Source organism: Macrotis lagotis, chromosome 2 (genome assembly GCF_037893015.1).
Source record: "Macrotis lagotis isolate mMagLag1 chromosome 2, bilby.v1.9.chrom.fasta, whole genome shotgun sequence".
NCBI classification, from domain to species: domain Eukaryota; kingdom Metazoa; phylum Chordata; class Mammalia; order Peramelemorphia; family Peramelidae; genus Macrotis; species Macrotis lagotis.
The window spans coordinates 53453330-53478982 of NC_133659.1; the positions used below are offsets into that span (position 1 = coordinate 53453330).

The 25653-nt window shown below is 35.1% G+C and overlaps 1 protein-coding gene across 5 annotated transcripts in view; it reads left to right on the forward strand.

Annotated features, from left to right (window-relative positions):
- ATF6 (activating transcription factor 6) overlaps positions 1 to 25653 on the forward strand; it is a 281713-nt gene that overhangs the window by 32365 nt on the left and 223695 nt on the right. For all 5 annotated transcript variants that reach the window (XM_074221840.1, XM_074221841.1, XM_074221842.1 and 2 more), the window contains exons 8-9: positions 23537 to 23722; positions 25145 to 25236. In XM_074221840.1, coding sequence (XP_074077941.1) covers positions 23537 to 23722; positions 25145 to 25236 — 278 coding nt within the window. The remainder of the gene's footprint in view (positions 1 to 23536; positions 23723 to 25144; positions 25237 to 25653) is intronic.

The window sequence follows — 25653 nt, forward strand, 5'->3', positions numbered from 1 at the left end:
TTATGACACTATCCATTTATATTTTCTAGGCTTTTATGACCATGCCATTCCAAAGCTGGTAGCTATTATTTACAGATGGGAAATCTTTTAAGATTTTTATCAAAGAAAGATTAAATTATGATCAATATTAACATCTAGTATATTTTATTTTATTTTCATTCTTTTAAAATTGTGACTAACCAGAATATTTCATTCTCTAGCCATATCAAATAATAAAGAATTTGCCACATATATGACTTAGAGAGGGGGCTATTTGAAATAGTTTCTCTTCATCACTTATTTTTCTCTTGGAAACTTTTCTATTATTAAGTATATCTGAAAGTAATCCTCCTTTATAATTTGATGCAGGGATAATTGGTTATGTATTTGGTTAAATGGGGCAACTAGGCGGCACATTAGATAGAGGACCAGTACTGGAGAGAGGAAGACTTATCATCCTCAGTTCTAATTTGACCTCAGATACTTATTAGCCATGTGACCCTGGGCAAGTCACTTAACCCTGTTTGCCTTAGTTTCTTCATCTGTCAAATAAGCTGGAGAAGAAAAATGGCAAACCATCCCAGTATTGTTGCCAAGAAAGCCCCAAATGTAATCATGAAGATTGTTTGAAGGACAGCAGTTTGGTTTATATCTATATGTTACTTGCTTGCTATTCTTTTTTTTTTGGCAAGGCAGTGGGGTTAAGTGACTTGTCCAAGGTCACACAGCTAGGTAATTATTGAATGTCTGAGGTCATATTTGAACTCATGTCCTCCTGACTCCAGGATCAGTATTCTATTCACTGTACCACCTAGCTACCCTGCTTGCTATTATTCTTTATTTTTTTTTTATTTGGATTTATTCTCTTTCCTTCATTGGTATTAGATTTCTTAAGGAACCAAAGCTTTTACATTCTTAAAATAAATCTATTAAGTAAAAACTGAATTCTGAGTAAATATGGCAAATTCTGCCAAACAATTAGTAGAATACTCTATATCCTTTTATTATCCATAAGTAATGTAAACTAAATGTTTCAGGTTTACCTGTGCTAAAACTGAGGTGTTTGCTTTAATGGTTAAATCAAATCTCTTCAGAAGCATCTACATAAAAATACAAATTTTGTGTCATAGGAGAGGAATTAGTAATTCACTTAAATGTATTTAAATGTAAGGTCCTGTATTCTAATCCTGTCCCAGCACCTTATTTTCTTGTGTAAGTTCAGGCCTTACCATGACCTCTCAATTTGGTAAAACCTAGCAATGAGGGACTGGATTTGTCATCTGAAGAGCAGCTTTTGTTTAGAGAATTTCATTGTTAAAAGGTTGGCTACCAAGTGATAATTTTCTTGATCCTAGTCGCAAAGAATAAACAATGAGTAAAAAATTCATTAAATTTACATATTTAGATTAGTACATTTAATTTATATAAATAGTTTAATTTATATTAGTACAACCAAATGCTATATAGTAAGTGCTTAGGATCAAAATATAAAATTGAAAATACTCTTCCCCAGAGATTTTGCCTTCTAAAAGGAGACAGTTCTTTTGGGGGTGGGGTGGTGATGGAAGAATAGTTTAGTTTGGAAAGTTACAAGAATAGCAAGTAGAGACATAGGAAAGTATATTGATATACTCAAGGAGCAGTGCCAGTTGATTCTATTATTTCTAGAACTGGAAAAGGCAACAGTGATGGAAGAAAAATGATGGGGATGTGAGGAGGGCATGCCTGGGGTGAGATGATGGTTAGTGAGGTGACCCATGTGTGAAATGAAGTGTGGCTGGAGCTGACCTAGATGTGGAAGGTGCCTAAGACATTGAAAGGTAGGAATTCTAAAAACGAAAGATTCAGACTTCTGGGGCTTGGCCTCTGGGTTACATAGAGTTTAGTAAGGAGATGGCCCTGCAGAGCATTTACTAAGATTAAGTAAGATTGTGATCTGACTGGTCAAGTGACTCCTAAGATATGTTTTTGAAATATTGAAATTAATAGTAATAAGTGACATTACTATTTAGGACTTTACAGAGTAAAGTATGTGCAATGCCCTGTTTTATTGCTTAGTAGATATAATTAGTGCTGGTAGCAATAACTAGTGGGCATGCAAGGCCAATTCAAGCCAGAGAAGTTTCTGCTTCAAGGAGAGTCACTAAAATTTAGCCAGGAGAATTTAACATGGAATAAATGGGCAGCTGAGAAACTGAGCTCATAATTGGCATTTCATAAGTAATTGTTGATTGATGAAATTTATGGGAGTAAAGCTGCATGTGTTTAGAATCCAATTGAAAGACCAGACTGATGGGAATTCATCTGATCAATGAGTTACTTAAACACTTACGTATGTGTTCTAGACTCTGGGATGATAAAGAAGAAAAAAACAAAGTCTGCTCTTCATTTTATATTCTTCTGGGGGAATTACAACCTGTAAATGCATATAAACTCATAGGGGATGAACAGCATTGATAAATAATACAGAGGTGGTATGTTTTCAAATATTTGTTTTACCAGTACAAGGAATAAGTGTCTTGGGATTTTGGAAGAGAAAGAAGAAATCTAGGACTAGTAGTTGGGTAAGATTTTATGGAAGAAGTAGAAATTGAGTTCTTTAAGCAGACTGGATGATCAGAGACCTCGAGAGAAATGTCTTTTTTGGACTGATAAAGATGAAGGGTATCTGAAGTCTGCATAGGTAAAACACTAGAGCAAAGGCATGAATGAATAAGTGAATCAGTGTATGCAACAATTGTTAAACACTTAGTATATGCACAGCCCTGAGGATACAAATATGAAAAATAAAGGCTTTGTCACTTTGTCACTGCCCTCAGTAAGCTTAAATTTCCCTTCAGCTTCCAATTCTTTGCCACCATCTTTCCTTGTTTTTTTGGGTTGTAGACCAAATAGTGGTATTACTAGACTAAAGGGTATACATACTTTAATAGGTTTTGGACTATAATTCCAAATTGCTTTCTAGTGGTTAGACTAGTTACCAGTTCTATCAGCAGTGTATTAATGTATCTATTTTCCTTTGAGCCATTTTCATTTTTTGTCTACTTTGTTAATTTGATGGGTATGATGTACTTTCTGATTGTTTTAATTTGATTAGTATTGAAAATAGAGTAATTTTTCATATGGTTTTTTATAGCTTGGATTTTTTTCATCAGAAAACTTCATTTCTTTTGACCATTTATTATTTGTGAAATGACTTACTCTCATAAATTGGAATTTTTTTCTTATATATCTTAGAAGTGAGTCTTTCATTGTAGAAATACGCTGCAAAGATTTGACACCCTGTTGCATTGGTTTTGTTTCTTGGAAAACATCTTAATTTTATTTAATCAAAATTATTCACTTTGCCTCCTATGAATGACTTTAAATTTTAATAGAGGAAGATAATAGCACATGTGAGTAACTGGTAATCAGGGTGGGTGAAGTATACAGAAGTGGTGATTGTAGTTATAGGATAGATGAGTGAGATATCCTTTCCAAGAATAGTAGTACTAATTTGATTCCTGTTTGCTGAGTTATAGATGGAGCATGGGGATAATGAAGAAGCATACATTATAATATCTGGGAAGTAGAGTAGACCAGTGTAGAGTAGAGGGAGTGGAGTAGAGTAGTGGGTCTGGGTCACAGCTCTCTATGGTGAGTCAATCTCATGTCCAGAAATCCAGAAAACCAGGGTGGGGACCTGAATAGAATTCTGTGTAAAGAATAGTATAAAGTCAAGCAAGGTTGTCTTGGGGAATTGTCTTGGGAATTAATTTTGTGTAAGTACAATGCTTCTCTCTAGCAGAGTGCTGATAGGAAAAACTTGTTGATTCTTGGTAGAAAGTTGAGTTATCACCTATAAAGATTAACATTCTGGAAAGAAGATTTTAAGATATCCATCCTTAGAAATACAATTTTAGTAATTTTGAAAAGATTATGTTGCTTTTCTTCTATAGAGCTTTCTTAGGGAATAATGACTAATGACTATTGATTTCAATCATCTTATATATTTAGGAAATATATTTTGAAAAAGATTGAATCTTTGCATACTTAGATGTATGACCTTATTGCTGATTGTATTCTGTTAGTGTAGATTCTAGTTCATCTCTTTTCATTTGTTGTAGTTCTTGTCTGTCTTTTCATAAATCCTTCAAAATGAATATTCTTATGCTAGATTCTTTCTCTAGATTTTTTCATATTTTGTGGATTCTTAGATTAGCCATCTCATCTCATTTACAATGTGGTTATGTTCTTAGTGATGCTCATTGCATTATTTTTTTGTGTGCAAGTCATGGTTTGATAATATAGTTCTATTTGCTTCTTTCTAAATTTCTCTTTGGGGCACTTTTAATATATTTCTCTTAAAATATACTCTTAGGTTTTATTCCTCCTAAAAAACCTCTTAGGTTTTATGAATAGGATTTTAGTGACTTTATAGTTAGTCCTTTAGGTATTGAAGAAATAGTATTAACTTGAACAAGATAAGGTTAAAAAAATGACCTATTGGACTTACATATTTAAATTATTTTCTTTACTTTTGAATATTGTTGCTTTTACTATTATTGAGAGTTTTTTTGTTGCATAGTAATTGTTCTGATTATTTCTAAAGTCTTCCTTTATATCATTATTTCCTTTCAATTCTTCAAATTGGGACAGCAGTATTATTCAAGAAATATCCAAGTATTACTGTTCAATACAAAAGTCCAAAGGATTAATGTTTTCCTGAAGTGACTTACATATGCTTAATACTTCTTGGACCACAGACCATAAGTGTGATGAATCTTTTCAGTCAGTATTGAGAATGAATAGTCACTGGAACAACATTCTAGTTTATTAGCTGGATAAACTCCAGTTACTCTACTGTAATACAAAAATAAGCAATTTTTGGAAGATTCATAAAGATAACTTTTGTTTGGCCTTGCAGTACAAAGGACCTTCAGCTTCCATTGATTTCAGCAGGAGGCATCTATGCATGTGATAGCATATCAAGTCCTAGAAATGACCGGGGAATCTATTCCCTATTAAAATGTTTAGGTAAAACAAACACACAACAAATAAATAAAAGAAAAATTTTCCTTAGCTTATTGTAAAATACTTTTAAATCTAAAGCTTGGGGGGAAGGATTTGGAACTTGTCAAAAAAAAACTTCATTGGTCTTTTTATGACTGGAATGTTGACATTAGTTTCTTTCTTATACCCTCGTCTGGTTATTTTCACTCTCTAGAGCCCAGCTACTGCCATGAACAAATTTCTTGGCGTCCTATATCCTGAAACAGCATTAAATGCCATAGTTTCTATTATGAAACAATCTCCCTGGTTCAAATTATATTCCCATTCTTGTTGCCCATTGCTGGTAAAACCATTCTCCTTGAGCCCTAACTTCTTTGGAAACTTCACCTAATATTTTAAAAGGAGCACAGCTTGTTATTGGCTCTGTTCCTGATGGAAAAAGCAAGCACAGGCTCTCTACTTAGTATGGAAATTTCCTCCATAGTTTCTTTGTAAGTGGCAATCTTAGAGCTACAAAGGACATTTCATTGGAAAGCATGCTTATCTTTCTGTAAACTCTCTGGTAGATCATTTAGTTTTCCTAGACATATCAGTTCCATATAAAAACAGATAATCAGTGTTTAAACTTATGTTAACATTCATTGCTATTTTCAGTCACCATGATTGTCATCATCAAGATTTAAGACCCTGGATAGAAGGATATGGATTTATGTACTAGATTATATAATTTTGATTAACTTTTTCTTTAGAGCTTTGAATCCTGTGGTGAGTTGGAATAAGATAAAAATAAATACATGTATTGTAAACTATGTGTTTGTGGCATACATAGAAGGTATAAATCACATCAGTAAAATCAGCACAAGAACATAAGTTAGGATGGAATTGGGAATAGTGAGCTAGGTAGGTAGAGCTGAATAGCTTGAATGACGGACTCCAACCCAAACCAGACTAAAATGTAATCAGGTAGTGTTTAAGAAAATATATAAAAATACAATGAAACATAGATAATTTTAATTTGTAGTTTTTCTAAGTCAATATGCAGTCCTTAGGGATCAATTTCTCTTTGGGTTTGACTCCACTGCATTAAAAAAAAAACAGAAAAAAAAAGAAAGATGCAGACTACTTTAGTTTAGCGCAGGATCTTTTATAAAGGAAGAGAAATTCAGTTCAAATTTAATAAACATTTATTTGTGTGCCAGGTACTCAGTATGCAAAAACAAAAATGAAATGAAAATGAGTGAGAGATAAGCAGCTGACTTGCCAGTCTCAAAACTAAAGTCTTTAAGGTAGAGAATGGAATTGGCAGTGAAAAGGTCTGGATTCTAATGAGAATGATTATAATTACTTAATATCATTGTTTCTTCATCTGTAGAATGATAAATATTAGTGAGATCATGTGTGAAAGCACTTCAAATTCTTTGGAGGAGAAATAGCATAGTAAGTCCAAGTTAGTATTATTACTTCCTTTAACCTGTCTGTAATGTTATTGGCCTGATGTGCCTTAAAAACCAAGCCTATGATTTTAATATTTGTCACACATCTAAAAGTGATTAAGTCTTTGAGCTTTTAAATAGGAAAGTAGATACATTTTGTTTCTGATTGCTCTTAGTAGTTGTCCAGCAGAAGAATACTCAGAATAGGTTCCAACTTAAAGAACTCATTTTTTTTTTTATAAAAATCAGAAAACAACAAAAAGAACTTACAGTTTTTAAACAAGGAATGGAAGTGTAGACAGCTTTAGAGTATATTGACAAGAAGGATGAAATCATGAGTTACAAAATTATATTCTAACCCTTCTGTTAAAAAACCTTTAGCAAGCAAAAGTATCATTTTTATTAAAATATTTTTAGTTCTTCTTTTACATTGTATATTTTGACTTCCCAAAATATTTCTTTTTCTATAACTTTAAATTTTTTGTTATTCTGCACTTGGCAAACACCAATAAACATTTTCATATCCAAAAAAGGGAAAAAGTATTTTATGTAAAACTGAATCTCCATTACATATAGCTTTTACTTTTTAGAAAGTAAATAATAGTCATTATAATAGTTTCAAAGCTGACCTGCTTTCTGGGTGTCCCCTGTACTTCTTTCTGTTCTTCTCTGTACATATGTTTCAAATATTTTCATGGTATTTATTATTTGAGGGGACATCTCTATTACTAGTGCTCTGTTTTCCAGAATTCCTTGCCTCCCTCCTCTCTCCCTGCTACCTTCTTTTAACTAGTAACAAAAGAAGCATACTTAAACAAAACAAAATTACAAATTGACCATTGCTACAAACATGTTTCATTCTGTATTTCTATCACTTCTTAAGAGGTAGGTAGTTTATTAGTCTTGATTAGTAATTTCATTAGTTAGTTTTTAAGTCTTTCAGAACTACTTAACTTTGCCATAGAAAGGCAAGGAAGGCAGCAAGGAAACAACTAAGTGTTTTTCAAATATTAATTCATTTGAGCACCACAACAACCCTGGGAAAATAGGTGTTATTATTCCTGGTTTACAGTTGAAGAAACTGAGATAGTCAGACTACCTAGGATCACGTAGTTATTAAATGTCTGAGTCCAGATTTGAAATCAGATCTTCCTGATTCCAGGTTTAATGCTCTGTCTATAGTTTCACCTAGGTGCATTAAGGTCATTGCTTAAAATATTTTTCTAGTTCACTTCATTATGCTATGTAATTCTTTTCAGGTTTCTTTGGATCCATCCCTTTTTTTATTTTTTATGGGGCTTGCTTATTTCATTACATTCGTTTATCATGTAGTTAAACCATTCTCTAATTAATGGGGCATACCTTTAATTTCCAGTATTTTGGGCTTTAAAGTATTGTTATAAATATTTTAAAAAATATTGTTATAAATATTTTTGCACTTACAGGTCCTTTTTCTCTTTGATCTCTTTAGGTGCCTGATAGTAGTATTGCTGGGCCAAAGGATATGTGTAGTTTAGTCAGTTTTGATTTATAGATCCAAATTACTTTTTTTGGAATGACTGGACCAATTCATAGCTTCAGCAACAGTATGTTAGTAGGCCTAGCCTTCCACATTTCTTCCAAGAATTGTCATTTTCTTTTTTTTTAATCATCTTTGCCAGTCTCATAGGTGTTAGATCAGTAAAGTTGTTTTAATTTGCATTTTTCTATTATTAGTGACTTGGACTATTTTTTTCTGTATGTTTGATGATAGATAATTTCCTTCTCTTGGAAACTTCCTGTTCATATTCTCTGATCATTTCTTTATTGGGAAAATGACTCTTTTCCTTATGTATTTGATTTAATTAAAATCATCAATATATCTTGAATGTCTTACCCTTAGGAAAGAAACTTGCAGCAAAGAGTTTTTCTTTGTTAACTTTTCCTTCTAATTTTAAATGCATTGATTTTGTTTTTGCAAAAATGTTTAAATTTTATGTAAACCAAATTTTTTCATTTTATTTCCTATGATTTTTATATTTCTTGGTTGGTAATGAAGTCTTCTTTCCATAGTTGGGAAAGATATCTCCTCCCCCCCCCCCCATTATATGTTTTGAAAGCTTTTCTGTATTCATTCACTTGCATATTTGTTACACAATTTTCTACCACCCTGCCTCCCTTCAGCGGCAAGCAGTCTGATAAAAGATGTACATGTACATTTGTATTTAGCATGTTTACGTATTAGTCATTTTGTGTATGAGGAATTAGGACTAAGGGAGAATGGGATAGGAAGGAAAAACATAGGAGCAGTTTTAAAAAAGTATACATAGTATCCATTCAAATTCTTTGGGTTTTCTGTTTTTGTCCCCCCCCCCCCCCCCATGTAAGGGATAGTGTCCATAACAGGTCTCCCTCTTTCATGCTTCTCTAATTTATAATGAGATCTTTAATATCTTATGATTTAATATCTTTAATATCCCATAGCCTTCTGGAGGAGTATGCTATAAGACATTGGTCTAACCTAATTTCTGCCTTATGGTTTTCCAGTTTTCTCAGCAGCTTTTGTTAGGTTGTGACAGAATCCCAGTAGTTGGTTTCTTTGAGTTTATTTAACTGTATTTGCTTTTTGATCTCTTGTATCTAACTGGTTCCACTGATCAGCTTTTCTATTTACTAAGCAGAGTCAAATAATTTTGATGATTACTGCTTTGTCTTTATTTATTTTATATTATTACAATAATCTTGAGAGAGTAAGCATAACCCCCCCCCCCAAAAAAAAAGATGAGAAACCTCAAGATTAGTGAGAGGGAAAAAATTTATTTCAATCTGTGTTCAGATTCCAATGGCTCTGTCTCTGGGATGAGTTACCTTCTTTATCATGAGTCCACTAAAGAAGTTGCTTCAATATTTTTCTCACATTTGCTATATTACTAGCTGTATTTCCCTCCACTTCATTCCTTCCCACTTATATTTATTGTATTCTCTCTCTCTCTCATTTTACATTGTCCCTGTTCATAAGTGTGTTGTATATGAGTACCCTCTCCCATAATCTTCCCTCTCTTCTTTCACCTGTTCTCCCCTTCCCTCCCCCCATTTCTCCTTATCTCATCTCATTCTTCTCATTTTTGTGAAGGGTACAATAGATTTCTATACCCTATTAAGTGTGTATGTTATTTCCTCTCTGATCCATTTCTTTTTATTTATTTTTTATTTTTCATTAAAGATTTTATTTATTTTGAATTTTGCAATTTTTCCCCCAGTCTTACTCCCCCCCCCACAGAAAGCAACTTGTCAGTCTCTACAATGTTTCCATTGATCCAAGTTGAGTGTGATGAGAGAGAAATCATATCCTTGAGGAAGAAACATAACGTCTAAGAGATAACAAGATCAGACAATAAGATGATCATTTTTTTTTTTCCAAATTAAACGGACTATTAGTCCTTGAACTTTGTTCAAACTCCACGGTTCTTTATCAGGTTACAGATGGTATTCTCCATTGCAGACAGCTCAAAACTGTCCCTGGTTGTTGCACTGATGAAATAAGCATGTCCATCAAGGTTGATCATCGTCCCCATGTTGCTGTTAGGGTATACAATGTTTTTATGGTTCTGTTCATCTCACTCAGCATCAGTTCATGCAAATCCCACCAGACTTCCCTGAATTCTCATCCCTCCTGGTTTCTAATAGAACAGTAGTCTTCCATGACACACATATACCATAGTTTGCTAAGCCATTCCCCAATTGAAGGATATTTACTTGATTTCCAATTCTTTGCCACCATAAACAGGGCTGCTATGAATATTTTTGTACAAGTGATGTTTTTACCCCTTTTCATCATCTCCTCAGGGTATAGACCCAGTAGTGGTATTGCTGGATCAAAGGGTATGCACATTTTTGTTGCCCTTTGGGCAAAGTTCCAAATTTCTCTCCTGAAAGGTTGGATAAGTTCACAGCTCCACCAACAATGTAATAGTGTCCCAGATTTCCCACGACCCTTCCAACAATGATTGTTATCTTTTCTGGTAATATTGGCCAGTCTGAGAGGTGTGAGATGGTACCTCTGAGAAGCTTTAATTTGCATTTCTCTGAGCCATTTATGATGAGAATGGAGGCTCACTCATTCCCCCTCAGCTTCCCCCATTCCACTCTATTGTGAAAGCTTTTTCTTGACTCTTATGTGAAATATCTTAGTCCCTTCTTCCTCTCCTTTCTCTTCCTCCCAGTACTTTTCTTTATCATCCATTGTCTCCATCTTTTTACTATATTATACCATTATATTCAACTCCTTCCTGTGCCTTGTCTGTATATATGCTCCTTGTAATTTTCTCTTATAAATGAGAAAGTTTATATGAGTTATCAGTATCTTCTTCCCATGCAGGAATACAAACAGTTCAACATCATTAAGTTCCTTATAGTTAGGCCTTCTCATCCACCCTCTTTATGGTTTCCCTGAGTTCTGTTCTTGGAGATCAAACTTTCTGTTCAGCTCTGGTTGTTTCAGTAGGAAAGTTTGAAAGTCCCCTGCTTCATTGAAAGTCCATCTTTGTCCCTGAAAGAAAATGTTCAGTTTTGCTGGGTAGTTGATTCTCAGTTGTAAGCTAAGATCTTTTGCCTTCCAGAATATCATATTCCAAGCCCTATGAGCCCTTAATGGGGATGTTGCCAGATCCTGTGAAATCCTGACTATAGAGCTATGGTAGTTGAATTGTTTGTTTCTGGCAGCTTTAAGTATTTTCTCTTTGACTTGGGAGTTTTGGAGTTTGGCTAAAATATTCCTTTTTCTTTTGGGATCTATTTCAGGAGGCAATTGATGAATTCCCTCAATTTCTATTTTACCATCTGCTTCTAGGATCTCAGGGCAGTTTTGCTGTATTATTTTTTGAAAAATGAAGTCTAGACTCTTCCTGGTCATGACTTTCAGGTAGCCCAATAATTTTAAAATTATCTCTTTTTGATCTGTTTTTGAGGTTGGTTGTTTTTCCAATGAAATATTTCACATTTTCTTCTAATTTTTGAGTTTTTTTGGAGTAGTTTTATTTCTTCCTGATTTCTCACAAAGTCATCAACTACTTTTAGTTCCAGTCTGCATTTGAAGAAGTTATTTTCCTCAGAGAGCTTTTTTAATCTCCTTTTCCAGCTGGCCAATTCTGCTTTTTAAGGTATTCTTCTCCTCATTTGCCTTTTGTGTGGCTTTTTTCCATTTGACCTGAACTGGTTTTTAACATATTATTTTCTTCAGTATTATTTTGTATTTTGTTCATCAGGCTACTGATTTGTTCATGATCTGTCTGCATCTCATTTCTTCTCCCAATTTTGCCTCTACCTCCCTTAATTGTTTTCAAAGTCTTTGTTGAGCTCATCCATAGCCTGAGCCCATTTTCTATTTCTCTTGGAGGTTTTGGACACAGAAACTTCAATTTTGTCATCTTCTGTATCTTCCATGGGACCAAAGTATTTTTTTATGGTCAGATTTTTCTTTTTCTTTTGTTTGCTCATTTCTTCAACCTATGACTGATTTACTGCACTTCCAAGGCTTTGGGGGGGTTTTGGGAACACTCACAGGGACCTTAATCCTCCAAGGTCTTATGAGAAGCTCTGACTGTTCTCTCGTCTGTGCTTTGTTTTTTGGATAACCACAGGCCCTCCCCTCCTCTCTGGAGTTGTGAGGGGGAGTCCCTGCTCTGCTATGGTGGTATGGGGACCTAGGCTGTAACCTGGATCTGAATGTGGGCAAACAGCTGAGTCCTGCCTCAGGGAGAGTAGAGAAACCTCTTCAGTCTCCCCCTACCCCCTTACTGTCTGTGGGCTCTGCTCTGGAGGTGCATGCTGGCTTCCCTGATTTCCACTGTAGGTTCTCACAGCAAGGCTGCTCTAAGGCCAGCACTCACTTTGTACTCACTCTGGTGTGGCAGAGTTCTTGCACCACCCCTTCAAGCTGTTCCTGGTGATCCCTGGACCAGGAGTCCTGGAAACTTCCCCTCTGCCATGGACCTAGGCACCCCCCTGGGATCTAGATACCTGGCTGGGCTGCTAAGCTGCGACTGCCTTAAGCTGTGGCTGCCCCTATAGTAGCTTTTTCCAATCCCCCTGGTTCTGGTGTAATAGACCTTTTCTTTGGAACTTCTAAGTTGTCTTGGACTGGGAAATTGTATCACTCAGTCTTTCTGTAGGTTCTAGCCCTATAAATTTTGGCTAGCCATAATTTGATGGCTTTTGGAGTTTTTTTGGGAAAGAGTTTCTGGGAATTCCTGCCTTCACACTGCCATTTTGCCTCCACCCCGATTACTGCTTTGTAGTTTGGTTGGATATTTAAGTCTGCTAGATGCACTATTTCCCTAACTTTCTCCTTCTACCTCCCTAATCATTTCTCTTGGGATTCTTGGATTTTTGTTCCACCAGCTTAATTTTTCTAGCTCAGTAAAGTAGCCCTTTGGTAGTTTGTTATGATCCTGAAAAAGTAATTTAATTTAAGTTTGTCATAATACTGGCATGGCCCAACTAAAAACAATTAATCTCTTTATTTTTTTAGGTCTGTTTTCAATTCTGTGAAATGTTTTATAGTTAAATTCATATTGATAACTGAACACTCATGTATTTTGTGTTTTCTGAAGTTATTTTGAATGGACTTTTTCTTCCTTCTAGGTTTTGTTAATAATCTGTGGAAAGGCTAATGAGAGAGAGAGAGAGAGAGAGAGAGAGAGAGAGAGAGAGAGAGAGAGAGAAGAGAGATTGAGTGTGTGTATGTATGTGTTTATATCCTGCTATAATCTTGACGAATTTTTGGCTTCTTTATCTGTGTTCCTATTGGCCTTCTTGGTGGAAGGAGTCCTACAGGCTTCTATTTTCCACTTTGTGCAGTCCCAGAACAAATGAAGATGCATATTATATTATTGCTCAATGAGTTTTTTTTGGGGGGGGGTGCTATATTTGCAACTTTGAAGGAATATATGTTAATGGGCAGAGTAAGTTTCCTTTGTGACTTTTTTTTTTTTTTTAGGTTTTTGCAAGGCAAACGGGGTTAAGTGGCTTGCCCAAGGCCACACAGCTAGGTAATTATTTGAACCCAGGTATTCCTGACTCCAGGGCAGGTGCTTTATCCACTACGCCACCTAGCTGCCCCTCCTTTGTGACCTTTTACAATGCCATCTTCATTGGAACTTCAAATATCTATCTTGAATGAACATTCTGGTGTTTCATTTTTCCTTCACTGAAATATTTGCTTAGAAAAGGACAATGAGCAGAGTTCTTGTTTTTTAGATTTCAAAACATTCAGAGCATCATCTTCATTTTTCACATGTAGCTACTAAAGTCTAGAGAGATTGATTAATTGACTCACCTAGTCATTGGTCATAATTAGAACTTGAATTCAGGTTACCTGGTGACTTTCATTTTCCATGTGGTCTTTGGGTTGGCATTTATATTTTATTCTTATTTGTATTTAAAGAGATGTATCATGATGCTATAGAAGAATAATTCTTCCCAAGTTGTATCCTTAGTTTCTATAATGACATCTAAAGAATGCTGATGCTATGTCTGAGACACTTGGAATAGTTTCAGCAATGTAAACTTGTTATGCCTGATGCTAGGGAAATACCCTGAGACCTTGAGACACAAATACTGGCTTGTTTACTCCTTGAAGGCCATGCTTCCCGGGAATGTCAAGGCCAGCAGAGCCATCTGTCCACTTCTAGAGAGAGAGAGAATACAGGCATATGCTAAACAACAGAGGGAGAGTAGCTATGTTAGTTAGAAACTTTAAAAATCATTGATACCTAATTCTGGCTATCTTTTTTTTTTTTTTTTTTTTTTTTTTTTTAGGTTTTTGCAAGGCAGTGGGGTTAAGTGGCTTGCCCAAGACCACACAGCTAGGCAATTATTAAGCATCTGAGGCCGGATTTGAACTCAGTCCAGGGCTGGTGCTCTATCCACTGCACCACCTAGCTGTCCCCAATTCTGGCTATTTTTATTAACATCTTTTGGGCTATAATTTACAGAATAAAACTATGACTTCTTGATGGCAACACTTGTATTTATATACTAGGGCATTTACTTCTCTTAGATAATTTGGATTCCTTTCATTCACTGGCCTGTTGGTATGAATTTGTGTGTCTTGCTTTGGGTCAGCTTATTGTTTTTGACCCAATGGATATGTGTCCCATTTTTGTGTTCCTGAGAGAGTAGGACTGCAACACAAAATAAGAGATGTTCTCCTCAGACCAATTTTGAATGAGCTTTTTCAGAGGGAAGGACTTAGGGAACTGGCTTGGAATGATCAGACTATCAGGGTGGGAGTCATGACTTGGATCTTTTTTGAGAATGTTGTTCTGAGTCTTCCTTCGACTCTATTCTTGAGTGTGAAACCACAGGAAAAGCTCATATATACTCAAAGGTAGTTTGTGAATATGAGGTATAGGAGGAATAACAACTGGATCAATGATTTTATGACCTCAGAGAATTCTAAAAACTCCCTTTACCAATGTAGATTGGTACTGTCTTGCTTCGTGGTCATAGTCTTAGAGATTTACCTGAGTCACAGAGAGGTGAAGTAACTTGCTGTGGTTATAGAGAGCTGTGATGTATCAGAGGCTGTCTATTATAGCAATATGGACCTTAAAACTTTCCTACATTTTAAAATTTTCAGATGTTGGGGTTCTAAAAATGTGGGTCTTTGAAAGTATTCAGGCACCGGAGTTGAGAAGTTCATATTTAAATCATATATTGTAGGCGGACCTCATGAGATCATTCTATCTTACTATCCCCTAGGGAAGTCACTCAGCTGTCAAAGGCATAACTAGATTTGCTTCATTATAATCTTTTTGCCATTCCTTATTCAAAAACACAGCTGTTAGGAAATTTTTATTTTGTATCTGTAGTGTCTCTCATGCTTCATATAAAACAAGCTTCCTTTCAGTATCAAAGATTTAGAGCTAGATGGTACCTGAGAGGAATATTCGCCTCATTTTACTGATGAAGAAACTGAGGTCCAAAAATGTTAAATGTCTTCCTAGAGGTCACACATGTATTTAATGACAGAGCTAGGACTTAAATTCAGGCTCCTGTTATTCTCCAAATTGGAAGCCCTTTCTACTCTACCACACTATTGTTGTTCTTAGCTCATGTAACCAATAGGTGTTTACCATTCACTGTGTAAATGATATTGATATGTTTTAAAATGGATAATAACTCATTTCTTTACCTTTTTATTTTTAAAATAAGTTCTTCATAGAACTGTTTTTAAACCTTCTTAATTTCTGACCCTTGTCTAAATTCTTCACAAACTTTTTCAGTTGGGACAACTTTGTATGTTCTGCTTGCTCTCTGGTTTTAAGTTGCTTGCTTGTGTGTGTGTGTGTGTGTGTGTGTGTGTGTGTGTGTGTGTGTGTATGTGATGAGAAAAGTTGGTGATAGTGATGATTGTAGATGAAACAATATCCTATGCATTTTTAGTGTATCTACCTATTTGTGCGTACTTTCTTTTATCTTTTCTCCCTGTTAATGATATGGTGGTTTGGCATCTGCTAGGATTTATCTTTTGACTTGGTTTCACAGTGAGTGCTTTTATCTACTTTGAAATGTCCCTCCTTGCCTTGCTACAATACTCTTGCTAATTTTCAGTCTTGATAATTAGCTATTACTTTATAGTTGGTTGGTACCTTTGAGTTTGAACTCAGGAACATGCCATTCTTTAGCCAGTTGAGAGCAGCAAAAGAGTATTTGATATGGACATAGTAGAATAGATAAAACATTGCTTAAAATCAAGGTTAAGTTTTGACCAAAATTTCCATTTAGGAGACAATTTTAATTCTGGACCCTGGCTTTTGCTGGCAATTGAGTCTTTAGGGTGGTTGCTTGATATGGTTCTATCATGAATAAATACTACTTAACTCTTATACAGAAGATAGTTTTAACCTCCAGTCTAGTTTGTGCTAATTTTGCATACATATCAATATAATAGTAACCACAGTGGGAATGCATTGCTTTCTAACATACAGACAGCAGGAAAGGTGACTATGGGACATCCTGGCAGTAAATACTTGGACCTTTTGATTGGCAGTTTGGGATGGGTAGAATTGATTATTTTTTGTTGTTAGATGGAACAAGCAAAAAGTTAAAGGGAATTGCATCCAGGGAATATTTATTGAGTCTGTTATGTGTAAGGCACTAATGACCAAATTAATTTTGTACTGGATTTCTTCACTTCCCTTGGCTGATGGAGGTTCAGCATTTTCTGTTCCTGGGTTACACAGATTGTGACACCTTTTATCTGCTGGAGTAGATAGCTTCTCCTAAACAGTTAAAAGAGGAAGGAAATAGAAAGAAAGATCATAGGTCAGAGCAGTGAAGGACATCTTTAACCTTCTTGCCCAATGGAAATTTTGACCACCACTATTATTATAAAATGTTATTTAATTAAAGGGTGAGCAGTTTTGCTCCCTGTGGAATTTTTCATGTAATGTACAATTATTTTTAATATATGATAATACTGAAAATCATAGGTCTGGGAAAATAAAAGGTAAATTTATGAGTAAAATTTAAAAAAAAATTGTACCCATTACAAAATTAATTGTTCTCAGTCCATTTGATAGAAATTTTATCAGGAATAAGTATAGCTGAACTAATAATATATAATATTGTCATTTAGGAGCTACTTTCTGAGCTTATGACCTCCCCTGCAGTGCAGGAGGGGCTGAACACTAGAGCAACAATGACTCTGTTGAAGTCTACATCTTTATTGAAACAATTTGTGTACATTTCATTAGCCTAGATTTTCTGGAGAGAAAAAAGTAATATGTAGAAAAGTTAGTTTTGTATATAAAGGGTTATAAATAGGGACCATCAGAGGAAATATAAGGTTTCTGGATAGACTTGGAAGAGACAGGGGTCCTGGCTCTGCTCCTTGAAGCCTGTGACATTGGGCATGTCTTTTCATTTTAAAAGGTGAAGGTTAAAAGAGAATGCTTGGGGCGGCTAGGTGGCGTAGTGGATAAAGCACCGGCCTTGGAGTCAGGAGTACCTGGGTTCAAATCCGGTCTCAGACACTTAATAATTACCTAGCTGTGTGGCCTTGGGCAAGCCACTTAACCCCGTTTGCCTTGCAAAAACCTAAAAAAAGAAAAGAGAATGCTTTTAGTCGTGAAGATTGGTTGGTTGGTTCTTGTCCATTACTGAAGAAGACCAAAATGACATCACTGTCTTTGAGACAAAATATAGTGTATCCGACTGTTGCTGATCAGATCAATATAAGCTCAGGATGCACTACCACAGTTGGGCACAAATAGTCCATGTGAACACCTGGGGTGGGTACTCTAAACTTACATATGTCACATTTCCTTGATGCTATTTCAATTCTGCCCTATTGATAGAGTTCAGCACCCTCACTGATGAGGGCACAACATGCTGGGTGGTCTTGTGCCAGTGTCTCCCAAGCTGTACAATCAATTCTAAAGTTCTTCAGTGAGACCTTAAGGGTATCTTGGTGAGTGAGTGCTTGCCCTGTGAGAGTTCTCCATAAAATATTTTTTTTTGGCAAGCATACATCTGTCTTCTAACACTGTGTTCAGCCCATTGTAGTTGCACTCTCTGTAGTAATGTTGTAATGCTAGACAGTTTAGTTCGAGAAAGGATCTCAGTGTCCTGCCAAGTGATCTTCAGAATCTTCCTAAGACAATTTAAATTGTCTTAGAGATTCAGTTTCCTGACATAGCTCTCATAGACTGTCTAGGTTTCATAGGCATATAGCAATGAGGTCAAAACAACAGCTCTTTAGACCTTTAGCTCTTTAGATGGCAGTCAGTCTAATACCTCCTCTCTCTCACACTTTCTTTTGGAGTCTCCCAAATACTGAGCAAACTCGCATTGTGCGAGTGTCAACCTCATTGTCAGTGTGTACCTCCTTGGAAAGAACACTGCCAAGGTAAGAGAACTTGTCCACAGTCCTCAAAACTTCTCCATTTGCTGTATCTGATGGTTCCACATAAGGATGGTATGGTGCTGGCTGATGGAGTACCTAGACTTTCTTGGTATTAGTTGTTAGACCAAAATGAGCACAAGCAGCAGATAATCAATGCATACTTTGTTGCATCTCAGGCTTAGAAGCTTCATTGAGAGCACAGTCATCTACAAACAGAAGATTCTTTTAAGGATTGCACTACTCACCTCCTGATGTAAGGAAGAGACTAGAAAAGGTGCCCTTAAAATTGTCTGCTTATCCAACCCTGGCCTGATTATCACAACAGGCAGGGATCCCACAGTGTGGTCTAGACACAAAAAAAATCTACAAAAACTCCTTCAAAGAAGATTTCACTCACCATTGGTGCATGGAATGTTCATATATTCATAGACAACACACAATCCAATAGACCTGAAAAACGAACAGTTCTTGTTGCAAGAAAACTCAGCAGGTATGGTATCCAGATAGTAGCCCTGAGTGAAACAAGGCTGACAAATGAAAGCCAGCTTACTGAAGTTGGAGCTAGATTCATGTTTTTTTTTTGGAGTAGCCACAGAGAAGGGGAATGGTGTGAAGCGTTTGCAATCAAAGTCAACATTCTGGAATGCCTACCAAAAGGAGTGAATGACAGACTCATGACAATGAGATTGCCACTTCCAGGAAAATATCATGCCACCATCATCAGTGCCTATGCTCCTACCATGATGAACACTAATGAAGTTAAAAATTTTATGAAGACCTGGAAACCCTTCTAATCAATGTACTAAAAGAGGATAAGCTTATAATTCTGAGTGACTTTAATGCTAGAGTGGGCTCAGATTACCAGACATGGCAGAGGGAGTCCTTGGGAGGAATGGAGTTGGAAACAACAACAGCAATGGTGACTTTCTACTGAAATCATAAAGAACAGTCTAGTTAAAGGCACTGAGACTTTTTCTTCAACCCATATGCCCAGTTTATTTCAATTACATGGCTTAAATGACTTTCAAAATCTTGTATTATGATTTTTATATGGTCCCAAATTCTGTAAACTTGAAGCAAGATAATACCCACTTCATAGTGAAAGCAGCATCATTTTTTTTTTTTGACTGGGAACACTGGATACTTGGGGACTGATAGAAAGAGAAAGAATTGTAAATGGATATTTGAAGATGTACATAATAGTCATGTATATCTTCATCTTAGTGAGAACTATGTCTACTAATTCTTCTTTCTTGGGAAGTTATACATCACATCAAATGACATTCTCTCTTAAAGGAATAAGGGAAATTGGATAGAGTGAGGGATCATTGTTTTTGCTCTGCCAAGTGTATATCTCAGATGACTAGTACTAGGGCTTTTTCAGTTAATTCTTGATTTGTGGAAAACAGCATTATAAATAAACTTAGCAGAAAGAAGGAAATTAAATTTTGATTGCCAAGAATGAAATTGACAAAAGAGAGGGATAGTGGAAATCTAAATTTTTCCAATGCAATTTAAACCTAATTATGAAACCCAAGATTGTATTTGTTTAAACAAGGCATGGCAAAATCTTAAAGATACGCAGGGATAAATATTTATTATTATACATGATTTCTTTTTTATTTCCATAAGGTTCAGTCTCATTCTTCTATTGCTGTTGGCCAGAAGTGATAGGAACTTTTTTAAAAGTGTAGATTATGTTAATATATTTATTGAGGTTTATGCTTTCTTTTCTTTAACCACTGTTAGCTCTTTGGTTTTTTTTTTTAATTTTATTTTTCAGATTCAACAGTTGTGGTATATAATCTGTTAGCTCTTTAGTATTTTTCAGAGTTAATAGTAATTGCTTAATCTCTGTGACTCTTTGATCATCTATTTTCAGGGTTTGACACCTCTTATAATATAGTCCCCTCCTATCTTTTTTGGCATCACCCGGCTCCTGGATATAGCACCAATCTTACATCAGGAGGGCTTGAGTTCAAATCCAGCTTCTGACTCTTGACACTTACTAGTTGTGTGTCCCTGGGCAAGTCCCTTAACCCTGAATGCCTCTCATTCAGAGCCATCTCCAGTCCTCCTGATCCTTATCAGGTCTTAGACCTTGATGACTTCAGAGGAGAAAGTGAGACAGCCTCTCATCACTGAAATCCAATTCACATGCTTGTCATATCACCTTCCTGATCTCATGATCTTCCAGAACAAAGGTTATACAACTGTAAATTGTGGTTTATAGTGGTATAATTTAGGCAACTTAGCAGTCATCTATTGAATGGATAAAATGTTAAAGGGTTATCTGCTTCCTGTGATTTAGAAGTAGTTTCAAATAGAATAGTCCTTTGCTGAGGTCTAGTCCAAACATTCACAGACAAACAAGTTAGAGAGACTAATAATCTTTCTAATGATCAACTCTATCATCTTAGAAAATTTAGGGTTAAAAGTCAGGACACAGAAGGATGTAAATCATGGGGATAAAACATGCTAATGTAACCAAGATTTGACCTGACTTAAGTACCAATTTATAACATTGGTATGAATTTCTAATAATCATATTTTGCTATTTATTACCTTTAATATGTATTCATTTGTACCTTTGCAATACCAGTACCAGCAACCTTATATGCTCTAGGGGCTATTGGTCTATTCTTCTGTTGTGACTTCTTATTATTTACCTACCTAAAAATATTTTTAATTAAAAATAGAAAAGGGAATATGGACAAAATATTGATTATTAGATTAATTCAACTTTTAAAAAGAAATAAACTATGAAAGCTCTTTTACATAAGCCTCTCATATGGTCAAATGTGCAGATGCTTGGTTAATAATGAAACACTAACTTTTACAGGGCTAGTTTTAAACAGATTACTTTGCAGCTGTGTGTGGTGTTTTTTTTTTAAGGGTTTACCATGTGGTGGGGTAAATGGTTAGACATAAGATGATTAGAAATCATAATTGACTCAGACTACCCCAGCTGTAAAAGCACTCTATAATATACATAATGCTATCATTTGGTTTTAGTTAGATATTATTTATTACATTAAAGAAAGATCCATTTACTGCTATGCTTTTTTTTTAAACAATGGTGAGTACTTTATTTTCAGAAACCCTTTCCCCAACTATTTATACAATTATAATATTCCTAATATTTAAGCAACTCTTTATTCTTGATATAGTTCCAGCCTGACCATATATAATCTTTTGTGTGTGTGTATATATAATCTTTTAAATATGTTACTGTAGCCTCTTTGCTAATATTGCATTTGGTATTGATATAGTGATAATCAGATGGGCTATTGATCAGTATTTCACTTTATCTGCATTGTCTCTTCATCATAGAATGAATTGAACAGGATTCTTTTTCCTGTTTTGCAAGCCATAATGAGTTATTGGAATTAATTTTTCTGTTATAGAGTTCACTATATTTTTAAATTCAACTTGCTGTGAGGATTTTTTTATTTAGAAGTTCATTTATGACTTGTTCAACATATTTTTCTTAGACTGGATTATTTAAATTCTTTATTTCTTGTTTGGTTAGAATTCTGTGATTTTTCTCACCATTTTTTGCTTTCTGGAACATTCATAACTTCCTCTATTCCCTAACTAGAACAGTTAGTACTAGTATGTATGGTGTTAACTGTAAATGTTTTTGTTATTGTTTGTTCTTTGTTCTTGAAGTGGACCATGACATCAGGGAGGTGATGCCATGACTTGTAAGTGAATTGGATTTAAGCGAGGGTGGACTATGGAAAGTCCCCAGCCTCACTGTCTCCTAAGAGCTTAAAAAATGAATAGAATGTATAGGCAAAAGGAATAATTGAAGGACATTCTAGGTGAGGAAAATATTAATAAGGTGCAGGGAAGGGAATGAGCCTAGTATGTATAGAAAGTATTGATGATTGACTATTGGATGATGACTTTTAGGAAGTTGTTGATGTAAAGGATAGGTAGTACTGTAGAATTTCAAAGCTTTTTAAGTTAAACAGAGGAATTTGGTCTTGATGCAAAGATTTTCAGTGATTTGAATTGAGAGGAAAGACTAAAAACAGTTGGAGTTTACCAACATGTGAAGTTTCTAGAACAATAACAGGTAGGAATGGAGTGAAAGAGTCATATTGGACAAATAATTTGAAGAAAGACAACTTGGTGATTTGTAAATATGGGTTTTTTTAACAACTGAATTAGTTGATGACAGAGAAAGAGAAATCAAATATGATTCTATGTTTTCTAGCATGGGGAATTGGAAGATTGGTGATATAGGCCAAGAAGAAATATTCTAGCAAGAAAGGTGTTTTTTTTTTTATAGGAAGGGGTTATTTATGAAGCAGTTTAGGGCTTAGATGATTAGCTAAGGTTTAAATAGTGAAAGAATTTCACAACAGGTCAGTTTGTATATGTTGAGTCTGAAATGATGATGGGACATCAAAAGAATGCACCTTGTATACTACTGAAAATACAGGTCTAGAGTATAGCTGACAGATCAGAATTAGAGATGTAAATATGGTATTTATTGTCATAGAGGTTACTGTTTAAACCCTAATAATGGATTAATTCTCTTAAAGATTGAGTGCATTAATAGAGTTTGATCTAAGACAGTAACTGAGTCATAGGGAAGGCATCTGTAGTTTGGAAATGGAAGGAAGAAGAAAAGCAATTGATTTAACTTTTAGTTTTAAAAGTAATTTTTTTCCCTCAAAGCATTTGTGCATTGATACAAAAGCCACCACTATTGTATAGGAATCAAGAGTCTTCATAGAATGAAGATTAATAGAGGAAAGGGTTGTATGATATGGAAGACTTGTTTCATAATCACACATAAAGACATTTAAACATTTTTGAAATAAAGTTAAATGAAAAATAGCTAACAAGCTTTGACTTCAATACATGAGAAATTCATTATTTTGTCATTGTGGGCATTCCTACTATATCTTAGTAGATGGTTGCTCATAGTTGTTATAGTTTAGAAATTAATCATTGCAGTGAATCTGGGAGCCAGTCTCTGTGAATGTGACTAGGTTGTTCTCAGGAGAAATATGTTCAGTCATTGAACCTTTTATACAGGTCACTTCAACATTTAGCAAAGGACCTTAAATTACAGATTCAATTGAACCTTTGGTAACACAAATAATTTTTGATGGGGTTAGTAGCACTCAGTAAACAGTGAATAGCTTTTTAGGGTTATTTGACATTTGAAGGATGAATAAACAAGATTCAAATTTAATTAAATCTATTTGTCTCTTTTCCTTAGGTTACTGTCCTACGGAGACAACAGCGCATGATCAAAAATCGAGAGTCAGCCTGTCAGTCTCGAAAGAAGAAGAAAGAATATATGTTAGGTTTGGAGGCCAGGTTAAAAGCAGCCCTTTCAGAAAATGAGAGACTTAAAAAAGAGAATGGAACCTTGAAGCGGCAGCTGGATGAAGTGGTGTCAGAGGTAGGTGATGCTCAAGTACTTGCAATGTACAGGTCACTGTACTGGATGGGCACTGAAGAGAGAAATACAAGGGTGAGGCTTGTATTTGACTCAGTGTTGGATTAAGGAACTCTTATATACCATTACTGGGTGAAGAATTATGAAAGATCTTAACTCATAGTCAAATTACAGTGAGTAAAGTAGTGCTGAGAAATGGGTTTTGAGTTTTTTTTCCACAGTCAGGATAAAACATGGAAAGAAACATCTTTCAAATTCTTTTTTTTTTTTAATTTTATTTATTTAGGGTAATGGGGTTAAGAGTAACTTGCCCAAGGTCACACAGCTAGGCAGTTATTAAGTGTCTGAGGTTGGATTTGAACTCAGATCCTCCTGACTCCAGGGCCAGTGCTCTATCCACTGTGCTACCTAGGTGCCCGCAACCTTTTTCAAATTCATATTTACAATACATCTCGCCACTCATTCATTGCCTTTTTGAATTGGCTGAGATATTCAAATCTTATCTTGTTTCTTTGTTCCCAGAAAATTGCTGACTAGAGAGTCTAGATATGTCTAGCTATATCTAACTAGATATGTCTAAATAGGGTTGCTTTTACTGTTTTTCCTAATAGTATTCTGTACTCCTTAGTACTTGGAGAAACTTTATGGAATTATTGTGAAGGCAGAGGACAAGGGGAAACGTCAGAAACATCTCAAAATTCCTCAGAGATGAATAGGAAAAAAGTAATACAACCTCCCCACTTTGGCAAAGTGACATTTATTTTTAGTGACCAGTACTGTTCTCTTTATCTGCTTCTCTACTGATTGTCTGCCAAATAGTAGAAATTTAAGGACTATATTCTGTAGAAAGGGACTTTTCCTTCACCTTTTGGTTCATTTTTTTTAAAAAGTAAATGTAGTTTACATAGGTTAATAAAGGAGATAACTTGTTAAATGGTTAATTCTTATCCAGTTCTGGTTTTTCACTTTTGTCATTATATAGAACTTTTATTTTTCTTCCCTCCTGTTACCTGGATTTTATTCATTGTAAAGCTTATCAACAGAATGCAAGGAAGAGGAAATAAAACTGAAATCTGCTAATTTTGACTATATTTAACCTTAGCAGTCTTGGTTGATCCCTCAACTAGGTGGTTGAAACTAATGACTAAAATGTTATGTTTAGATTATCTATATTTGGCTATACATTTCAATCATTGTCTTTCATTCCCACAGTGAATAAAGAATTTTATGAAGTCTCAATTTTTTAAACAGTTTTGCAGATAGCTACTCAGCCACTTGATCTGAGGGAATACATTTTTGTGTTTGTTTGTTAATTTGTTTTCTTCCTATGCCCATTGAAATGGTTATTGCATGCTGGTAAGTTCTTGATGTCTTTTTGTATAACTAATTGCAAGATTGATTGTGTATAATGTGAACCTTCCCTAGAACCAGAAACTCAAAGTCCCCAGTCCAAAAAGGAGAGCTGTGTGTGTGATGGTGGTCCTGGCATTCATAATGCTGAACTATGGCCCCATAAGGTAAACATTTATATATTTGACTTGGCTATTAAAAATGTACACTGAAAAAAAATGTCATTGCCATTTTTAAGATGGCATTTATTGTTCTGTAGTGGTATGTTTGAGAACTGCTGATCGGCATTATCATGTGGGAGTCCTTGAGTTACCAGTATGACTACTTTCTGTTCCCACTATCTACCTTTAACAGAAAGATATAACATTATTGATTTTATTTCATTTAATTTATTTTTCCAACTACATGTAATGGTAATTTTCAACAACCATTTCTTTATATTTTTCTCCTTTCCTCTGACCCTTCCCCTTACAGAAAGCAATGTAATATAGGTTCTACATCTTTAACCATGCTAAACTTAGGTCAATATTAATCATAGTGCAAATGAAGAATCACATTCAAATGGAAGAGAAAATTAGAGAGAA